The sequence below is a fragment of the Pogona vitticeps genome, chromosome 1 (genome assembly GCF_051106095.1).
Source record: "Pogona vitticeps strain Pit_001003342236 chromosome 1, PviZW2.1, whole genome shotgun sequence".
NCBI lineage: Eukaryota > Metazoa > Chordata > Lepidosauria > Squamata > Agamidae > Pogona > Pogona vitticeps.
The window spans coordinates 291,948,300-291,958,895 of NC_135783.1; the positions used below are offsets into that span (position 1 = coordinate 291,948,300).

At 44.1% G+C, this 10,596-nt stretch overlaps 1 protein-coding gene across 6 annotated transcripts in view; it reads left to right on the forward strand.

Moving 5' to 3' along the window:
- The window catches only part of ATG13 (autophagy related 13), a 41,504-nt gene extending 32,511 nt beyond the window's left edge, over positions 1-8,993 (forward strand). For all 6 annotated transcript variants that reach the window (XM_020798870.3, XM_020798862.3, XM_020798889.3 and 3 more), the window contains 4 exons: positions 2,463-2,540; positions 2,660-2,776; positions 3,494-3,622; positions 6,113-8,993. In XM_020798870.3, coding sequence (XP_020654529.1) covers positions 2,463-2,540; positions 2,660-2,776; positions 3,494-3,622; positions 6,113-6,190 — 402 coding nt within the window. In that variant the 3' untranslated portion in view covers positions 6,191-8,993. The remainder of the gene's footprint in view (positions 1-2,462; positions 2,541-2,659; positions 2,777-3,493; positions 3,623-6,112) is intronic.
- Positions 8,994-10,596: the final 1,603 nt, after the last annotated feature.

Genomic DNA, 10,596 nt, shown 5'->3' on the forward strand with positions numbered 1-10,596 from the left:
TTATTTTCGCATTACGACATTTTCATTCTACAGTGATTTCGCTGGAACAAATTAATGTCATAATGCGAGGCACCACTGTAATAACCTAAGAAGAGCCCTGCTGGATCAGGCCAAGGGCCCATCTAGTCCAGCTTCCTGTCTCTCACAGTGGCCCCTCCAGATGTTGTGGGGGCACACAAGACAACTAGATACCTGTCTCCTGATACCCTTTCCCTCCATCTGGTACTTTCCTTCTAAACCTGGAGATTATATATCCCCATCATGGCTTGTAATCTGTGATGGACTTTTCCTCCAGAAATCTGCCCAATCCCCTTTTAAAGGCATCTAGGCCAGATGCCATCATTGCATCCTGTGGCAAAAAGTTCATTACAGTGGGGCCTCACATAGCGAGGTTAATTGGTTCCAAAAAACACATCGCTATGGGAAAACATTGTGAAACGTGTTTTCCCATAGAGATGCATTGAAAACCGGATAATCCGTTCCAATAGGAACGGATTATCCGGTTTTCTCCCCCACTATCAGGCGCAGCCCTTTGGGAGAAGCCTCGGGGGAGGGGGGGAAGACAGCATCGGCTCCTGCCTTCTCCCCCACCACCCGGCTTCTCCCAAAGGGCTGCCCCGACTGTGCTTGCAGCAGCGGAGGAGGTGCCCGGTGGAGGAGAAATGACAGATCGGCTCCTGCCTTCTCCTCCACCGGGCACCTCTTCCGCTGCTGTAAGCACAATCAGGGCAGCCCTTTGGGAGAAGCCGGGCTGTGAAGAAGGAAGGCTGAAGCCGATCCAATCTCCCCCCCCCACCGGGAGGCTTCTCCGAAAGCGCTGCGCCCGATGGTGCGGGGGAAGGATTGGATCGGCTTCAGCCTTCTCCACAGCCCGGCTCCTCCCAAAGGGCTGCCCCGATTGTGCTTACAGCAGCGGAAGAGGTGCCCGGTGGGGGAGAAGGCAGGAGCCGATCTGGCCTTTCTCCTCCACCAGGCACCTCCTCCGCTGCTGCAAGCACAGTCGGGGCAGACCTTTGGGAGCAGCCGGGCTGCTCTGAAGAAAGGCAGAAGCCGATCCGATCTCCCACACACACACCGGGCGGCTTCTCCCGCTGCTCCCGATGGGGGGGGGGAGATCGGATCGGCTTCTGCCTTTCTTCGGAGCAGCCCGGCTGCTCCCAAAGGGCTGCTCCTACTGTGCTTGCAGCAGCGGAGGTGCCCGGTGGAGGAGAAGGCAGGAGCCGATCTGGCCTTTCTCCTCCAGCGGGCACCTCCTCCACTGCTGAAAGCACAGTCAGGGCAGCCCTTTGGGAGCAGCTGGGCTGCTCCGAAGAAAGGCAGAAGCCGATCCGATTTCCCCACACACACACACCGGGCGGCTTCTCCCGCTGCTCCCGATGGTGGTGGTGGTGGAGATCGTACATGGCTGGGAGTTGCCGCTGCCGGTCGGATCCGGGCATCCGGATCCCCCACCCTCCCCCCGCGGCTTGGATCTGACCCGCGTCAGCTACCTCAGCCATGGCCGGACTCCCTAGAGTCCAGCCATGGCTGGGGTAGCTGCCGCGGCTCAGATCTAGGTCGCGGGGGGAGGGTGGGAGGCATGGCGGGACTCTTCGGCAGCTGCAACGGCTCGGATCCGAGCCACGGCGGCTGTCGAAGAGTCCCGCCATGCCTCCCACCCTCCTCCTCAAGCCGCGGGGGGGTGTGTGTGGGAGGCATGGCGGGACTCTTCGGCAGCCGCCACGGCTCGGATCCGAGCCACGGCAGCTGCCGAAGAGTCCCGCCATGCTTCCCACCCTCCTCAAGCCGCGGGGGAAGGGTGGGGGGATCCAGATGCCTTTGAGGCATCCGGATCCCCCCAGCCTCCCCCCGCGGCTTGGATCCGACCCGCGGCAGGCTACCCCAGGCATGGTCGAACTCCTGAGAGTCCGACCATGGCCGGGGAAGCCGGCCGCGGGGAAGGGGAATCCCAGCGGTGGCCTCGGAAGGACCCTTCGGAAGGGTCTTTCCGAGGCCACCGCAGGCATTTTCCCCCAGCTGAGCTGCGGGAGCGCTCCTTCGGAGGCTCCCGCCGCTCAGCTGGGGGAAAATGGTGCCTATGGGGAAAACATCACAAAGCGATTTTCCCCCATAGGCAACATCGGTATGCGATCACAAAAGCGAATTCATCGTTAAATGGGGTACTCGTTATACGAGGCACCACTATATATGTTGTTTGTGCAGGAAAGAAAAAGCACTACAAATTTCCAGTCCCTTGACACACAAGGCAGACTACTGTAAATTATACCACTACTTCTTGGCTTCATTACACATAATTTTAAGCAGGCTCTGTCTGGCTTTAATCTCTGTATTTAAACTGATGATTTGTTTCAGAGTAAGAGCAATGAGGCTTCTAGTTTTGAAATTTGCAGCAGCGTGTTGCAAACTGGGCAGATAAAATAACTTTTGAAACATAAGAGATTCTGTTTCTTGAATGTTTATAGGTGACTATGGCCAGTTTGGACATTCCTTTTGCTATGTTTGCTCCAAAGAATGTTGACCTGGATGATAATGACCCCATGGTAAGATTTTTCAACCTTTGCTCATTTTCCCTTTTCAGTACTATCTGGATTTGTCTTCACTTCTTCATGCCAGTATTTGAATACATTCATCTTACAGGTGGATTTTTTTTTCTTGACAGGTGAACCCTCCTGAATCTCCAGAAGATGAGTCTCCCCTCCAAGGCAGCCTACACTCAGTGGGCTCCAGTGACAGCAGCAGTGGCAACATCAATGATGATTTTGTTATGATAGATTTTGTAAGTTCACACTAGCCTTTATGCACGTAGGAGCTTTTCCAATAAAGCCTCAATGTTTGAAGCAGAATTCAAATGTTGAATCAAGAAAATAGAAATTAATGAAATCGTCTTCACAGAGATGTCTTTATATAACCAGTGTATACCCAATATCACTAAATATCCTTTTAACAAAATACTTAAACAGTGACATATGTCAGAGAAGGCTGAAAGACTGAGCTTCTTTACACTAGAAAACAGCAGAAAGTACAGAAACGTAGGACTTCTAAAGGCTGTGATACTGTAATAGATTCACAGGATTACAACTCAGAGGCTGTTTGGCTTTGCCTTTTGATTGAAAGCAAGATCTTTCTTGTTATTCTCGCTCCAAATTAATCCCCACAGATTATTACCCTAACCTAGTGCCAATATGGCAGAAGCAAAGAGAAGATCTCAAAAGGTTTTCTACTGCAGAAATATGCATATACTTCAGAGAATAGCCAGATGAACATAGTCAGAAAAGTAAAACAGATTGCTCTACACAGGGCACAACTGGATCACACACACTGATACATATTGGTAATGGATAATATATCTTCCCAGTGATTTTTTTATTTAAAATGTTTCTATATGGCTTTTCGTGAGATCAGGGTGCAATATGATGCTTATAGTATTTTAATTTTTTAAATTATGATTCATTTCCTGTTGGGAAATGGTATCTGATGTATCTTTTAATTTCAGAAACCAGCATTTTCTAAAGATGACATTCTCCCAATGGACCTGGGGACCTTCTACCGTGAATTTCAGAATCCTCCTCCACTGAGAAGCCTCTCTATTGACATTGGAGCTCAATCCATGGCAGAAGATCTTGTATGTGAAAATAGGCTTTCACTTTATGTGTGATGCTCTGGCAAATGGCACTCTGAGAGTCAATCAGTTTATCTAAACAAGCCTCTTTTTCAGAGAGAGAGAGAGAGAGAGAGAGAGAGAGATAGAAAGAGGGAGAGAGAGTTCCTGTCAGAGACCTTCTTTGCTGATATAGTAGAGAGCTGCAGCAGCATTGTGAAGAGTTTTGAAGGAGACAGTTTTGTTCAAATCTTACAAATCCTACGTCCCAGTGGTGCTCTGAAAGAGGTGTCCTTAGTCAAGCCTCATCTTCCAACCCAACAATAGACAGGCACATACAGTGGTGCCCTGCATAGCAACGTTTAGCATTGCTAAACGGATCAAAAAACCCCATAGGAACGCATTAAACTTCGTTTAATGCGTTCCTATGGGGCCCCAAACTCACCGTTCAGCGAAGTTCCTCCATAGCGCTGCCATTTTCGCGCCCTCAGTAAGCGAGGGCAGGGCGCAAAAATGGTTGCAGCGGCCATTTTGGGCGTCCGGTGGCCATTTTGGAACTGCCGATCAGCTGTTTAAAAAACATCGCAGTGCGAAGATTGGGAAGCGAAACGCGTACCGATCATCGCAATGCGATGTTTTGCCATTGAAAACATCGCGATGCAATCGCATTAGTGATCTCAAAAAAGTGATTGCTATGCGGATTCATCGTTAAACGGTGCGCTCGTTAAGCGAGGCACCACTGTACATACATAGATGCATACAGAAACATAATAATGGAATAATAACATAGGCCACCTTTACAGGGTTTGAGAAATTCCTGAGATAACACTCACAAAGCATTTGAAATGTTTTGAAATGGTACATAAACATGCATTGAGAGGTAATCAATATTTCTGTGCTTTGACAAAATAGTAGAGAGGAATGCAGTTTTGGAGTATGTCTACGGCAGTTGCCAAACACATTCTAGATCAGATGTTCACTTGTGAAGAATAGTCCTTGATTACATATAGAACATTATACCCGCAAAATTTCATTTACTTTTGAGAGTATGTAGCCTTTGTTGAGATTTCAACTCAGATTCACAGCTCAATTCATGGAAAGGGCTACTATTGTTTTATATTTCATCATGGTACCTGCTAAATTCATAGCCCTAGTTGCTATGAACAGCAAATACCTTTTCAGTTAACCACTTTATAGAGCAAGAAATGGATAGGTATAATCCACTTAATTGTATACCAATGATTTTTTTTAGTAAAGATCTTTTTTTCCACAGCATTTGGGCCATAGCATTTTCATCTTGCTAAATATTTCTCCTCTTCTCAGTTTGCAGAGATATGGCAGTTTGAAGGGCTGCTTGGGACAGATTAGCATGACTGCCACTTTAATCTATTAGATGACAAGCAATATTTGAACTTCCCCCCACCCCTTCATGCCAGTGCCATATTGTGACTTTGTCAGCAATTCTCTGTCTGAAAATAGGGAACTTAACCACAAAGGGAACTTGGAAGAATTGTAAAACTGATTAGCCTCAAGGTAGTACAAGTACTGTAGAGAATTTTCATCTTTTATGAATACTCACAAGTATAGGGGTGAGTTCTAACTGTGCCCTATCAGTCATCACTTGCATCACCCTGGTTCATGTGGGGAGCAAAAGGTCTGAATGAGTGGATCACTAACCATGGGAGTGCTCCAGATGAGTCAAGACGGTGGAAAATAAGGGTCCTAATGCAAACAGCATCTTCCTCTTCATCCTTGTTGTCCTCCATATCACAAAGAAACTGTGAGTGGAGGAGGAGGAAGAGCTAGAATATTCCCCTCTTCAACACAGGTTTTAATGAGTGAATAGGATTACTGTTTTGGAACTTCAGCAGGACTCCGAACAGGTGCATTTAGGAATTGAGACTATTCAGTTGCAGCTTTTATCTTGGTTTATTTTCTTTCCTTTGCTTCTCACAGCCAATTGCCAATTTCCATTGCCTCTGCTTTAACTGTATTGCAAAATGCTGTCTGTTGCGTGGCCATGTTAATGTCAGGCTTCAGACATGCAAAACAGGAGCCAAAAATATTTTTCCCAAATAAGCACCTTGCTTCTAATACTGCACGATAGTCCTTAAAGCTCTCTCTGGGCAGTTTACAGTTTGAGCTGGATAAGAGCTGCATTCACAATACCTGTAGAATCTAGATTTTAAAAGCCTATGAGCAAAAATGTCTCTCAGACATAGGCAGGTTGAGTAATGTCATAGCTCATGAAGAGAATGAGAGGCCTGCATCTCAAACACTTGCCATTGCTTTTCTCACACAAAGGAGCAACACCTTGGCTATGTAATAAGATTGTATTTATGGCATTTTAATTGTTTTTATGAGCTATCCATGAGAACTGGAAGATCTGGGTGCTGAGTTTGAGAACACTGCATGGGTTGAGAGAATCATTATGCTGGCAATGCTTTTGTTGCTTCAAAGCTGCTTTCAGATCAGGTTGATGTAGCTGCTCAGAATTTTTCTTTGTCTTTGCAGGACTCACTGCCAGAGAAATTGGCTGTCCATGAGAAAAACGTCAAGGAATTTGATGCCTTTGTCGAGACTTTACAATAAAGCTGAACCCCTTCTACAGCAATATTGAATTTTCACTTGGACACTGGAAAAGGAAGCCTGTAAATTCAACCTTTCCCTTAGTGTCCTTGTTTTTGTCCCATCACCTCATTAAGTAGGCACTGATTGCTTTGATCTGTGAGATACAGAAACAGTGGTGTGTGTCTCTTTGAACCTGGCCTTGGTGTGACTCACTTCTCTTCCAGTATAGGGTTCATTTCTAATACAGTACATTAGGAAACAAGAAGAAAAAGCACTTTCTCCTTCCCTTCTTTCATTTGGATGCAGTGCTGCTTCCTCCGTCAACAAGGTTATAGGATCTGGTTTCCTAAGGATATTCTTTTCATTTGCATCTGCACTACCACCAAGCCTAAAGGACACTGACTGAATATAATGCTCTTGTGAGTATTGGACAGATTCTTCTAATGTGAGTTCAACATCAGCTTTGTGGAATTGGCCTGTCTGCAGTGACTGCAGCCCAGGCATGAAGGCAGGGGCCAGTGCTCACTTTTTGTGCAGTAAACAAGGCAAACACAATTATGGACATCTTGGTGATGGGCCTGCCTGAGGTGGAGCTGGGAAGTAATCTACAGAAGTGGAAAGAAATATTTTTCATGTATTACCTTGCCAACAACAGAGTATGTCGAATTGTCACCCTCCCAAGGAGAAGAATCAGTCTGTAGTTGTAAATATGTTAGGAATCCTAATTCTCTAGGGTTATTTAATTTGGAGTCTTTCATCCAAAGTTCTTTCCTCTGTTCCCACCAGATATTGCTGCTCTATCATAAGATAAACAAGAAAAATATTTATTACTGTAAAGGAAACCTATATTTAAAGAAAAATGTATTTGATGTTTTCTTTTTTGTTAATTAGCCATAAAGGCTGCTGTGTCCTTTTTCACTGCAAGAGTGCTGTCCCAACAATCCTGGTCTGTCCTCCCACAACCTGCAGGAACAGAGATGGTTATGCTGGGTTAGTAAAGTCTCTTTGGAACTGACATCATTTCCCTTTTCTGCCCTGTTAGAGTCCATGGATGTCACAAAAGAAATGCACGCCATGCAGTGAGCTTACAGGAAGCTTTAAAAAAGCTGAGTTTTGACAGGCATTGTAAAATACATTTGCTGTTGTCTATGGATAGTTTGGAAGTAGCTTATTGAAAGAAGCACATTTTAAGAGGTCTGTGGTACTTGTTTGATCAGCTGGGTTTTGGTTGGCTAAAAGTTTATTTTTGTATTGAGCTAGCTATTAAGCAATGTGGTGGGTTGGCATCGCTGCATGTTTGATCTGCCTGCTCTGTTTCCTTCACTAGATATGGGGAAGGGAAGAGATGAGCCTCTAAACACGAGCTCAGGGATAAACTGGACTCTGGGCACAATTTGCTCCTTTTCATTATCAAAAGCCAGGCTGAAGCAGAAGTCATATACAATTTTTTAAAGGTGTAAGTCTTATTAAATATCACAGCTTACTTCTGAGGAAATATGTTTAAAATTGTACTTTAAAATGCTGAAGAAATACATTTTAGCTCCACCCTACTTTTGCCTGCTATCTTAGATGCTATTTCTTATAATTGCAGACCTTTTTAGATTCCAATGGCCTTTATGGTTTGCAGGTATGGTGAAATGATCATTTCTTGACATACACAGCTGTATTTTTTAAGATGAACTGGAGCAGCATTTCTGAGAATGACAGTTGTCTGACCATGTAATCTTTAGGCTTTCTTACCCCTGCTGCTGCATAGAAATGAGCTAAAGATTAAATTTCTTGCATTCTAGCACAGTGTTTTGAATGTTTAACTCAAATTGTGAGAGCTTTTGTTCACGAAGACTTTAAAATGGCATTATAAATGGTATTCAAAGCAGATAGCAGAGATACAATAACATGTCATTGGTCCATGAAAAGCAGTCAAATCCAGTTTCTTTTGCCAAGAGTGATACCAACGTCAGAAGTACCCTAAGCCTCTCAATGATTCTTCAAGAGAGAGTTGGCACAAAACTTAAGTCATGATGTGTGCATGATAGGGGGCTTTAGCCTTCAACTCCTTCATCCTTTTAAGTAAACTGGAATGTATGAGATTAAATACCTTGTGTTATCCATGAGGTATCAAGCACATCATCAAACACCAGTTAATGATGATTTTGATATGTCTTTGTCTAATGAGGTTGGCTTTACAGCAATAAAAGCAGCAGGGTATACTGTTCAAATAAATTTCTTCATGGATTGTCTAGAATATTTTTGCACACCTTCCCACTGATGTTCCTTTGTCACAACATTCCCTCCCTTTTTCCTTATCTTTATACTGAAATGCATAATGTTTAAGCAAGGCTAACCACAGTTCTGTTCCCCCCCCCACCCCCAGAAATTTATTCTCTTTAGACCAAAGCCACATATTCTATATCTCAAAGCAGAATCATTGTGGAGACTGCTGTTGGTATTCACTTCCAGTGACTACTGAATGTGCACACCTGCTGAGTTTTCTTTACAAATTCTGTACTATTTTGTGCGGTTTTCTGAATCTTAGTACTTTGTTTGTTCTACGAGTAACATTACTCATTAATTATCAACATCTTTACTAATTAAAATCAGCCCTGTTCTAGGAGGCATCCAGCTGTTGTAAATTTTCAAAGACAGATATCACTGATCACCACCTAGGTGCTGTACTGCTAACTGAATAAGAATTTATAAATAACTGGCAACTTAATAAATACTTAGGGGGAAAGGAGAAGGGTTCCTGAATTAATTTCTTGGAATTAATTTCAACATGTATTCATATACTTTCCAATAAAACTATTATGTATATTACTCTTAATCTAGCTGTCAACAAGAATTTTACCTGTTCTTACCATGTTTGTTACAGAGGTCACATTTCAGCAGCGTCAATAGAACAGCTGCCAAGTAAAGAGCTAACTTTTCTGCTGCTATTTCTAAGAGCTATCTTGCATATCTCCTCTTCATAGTGGCAGTATTCAGTGTGATGATGCCAGTGTATATGTTCAGTTGGACTTACTTTCCAGTAAGTACATTAGACAAAATACGTCTATTTTGGTAACAGTACCATTGCTGCATTAGGTGCCATCAAGTCAGAACTGACTTATAGTGACTCTAATAGGGCTTTCAAAGTAAGTGAAATATTTAAGAAATGGTTTTACCATTTCCACTCCTTTGTGAGTTCCCATAGTCAGGGTGGAATTAGAACCAAGGTCTCCTAAATCCTAGTCTGTCGTGCTATTTCCTACACCACACAGTGTTTAGAATAGTACCATTACAGGATAACAAAGATTTTGAAATGTATATACACAAATAGAAAAGTTATTAACATGATACAAATTCAGACGCCCATGATTCTTACTGACATAACGCCATCTTAGCCTTTTTCATGATTACGAAAGTTATTGTGGCAATTACACATTCATTGCTTTCTGTATTAATTGGGAAGGTCTAAAGCATAGGTCGGGGAACAGGAGTAAATTACCCCAAATTGGGTAAAAGTGAAAATCCTGGGGGTAATGAGCAGAGTGCTACCTCCCTCCCCCCCTCCCTCCCTCCCCCACCCTCTGCAGCCAAACCTCAAATTGTTAGCCACCTCTCCGTTACTTGGTTGCAGCAGGGCACTCGTAAATCTCTCTTAGAGATAGGAGATAAGCCTCCTTGATTGGTTACAGCTGTGGATTAGCCCTGGGCAATCAATCCGGGGCTTCTGAATGACTGCTTCCTCCAGAAATGACTGCAGACAAGCAGGAGGAGGGAGAGGATCAAGGAGCAAGCAAGGGAGGGAGGGAAGAAAGGTCCGAGAGACTGAGGACTTCATCAAGCTTATTTAAATGTAGGAAATGGAGGGAGGGTGGGTTGATGGATGGATGTGTGTGTGAGAGAGAGTGAGACTGACTCAAAACTGAAAATGAACAGGCAAGCAAAATAGAAACTAAATTAAGGCGGAGGAGAGGGTGGCTTTTTAAGGTGCTGTCTAGGTTTATCATTGCTTTCCTTCCAAGAAGCAGGCATCTTTTAATTTCATGGCTGCTGTCACGCTCTGCAGTGATCATGGAGCCCAAGAAAGTAAAATCTGTCACTTGCCTCCATATCTTCCCCTTCTATTTGCCAGGAGGTGATGGGACCAGTGACCATGATCTTAGTTTTTTTGATGTTGAGCTTCAGACAATTTTTTGCACTCTCCTCCTTCACCCTCATTAAGAGGTTCTTTAAGTCCTCCTCACTTTCTGCCATGCTTTTGCATAGTCAATGAAGGAGAAGTAGATGTTTTTCTGGAACTCTCTGGCTTTCTCCATAATCCAGCACATGTTAGCAATTTGGTCTCTAGTTCCTCTGCCCCTTCAAAATCCAGCTTGTACTTCTGGGAGTTCTTGGTCCACATACTGCTGAAGCCTGCCTTGTAGGATTTTGAGCATAACCTT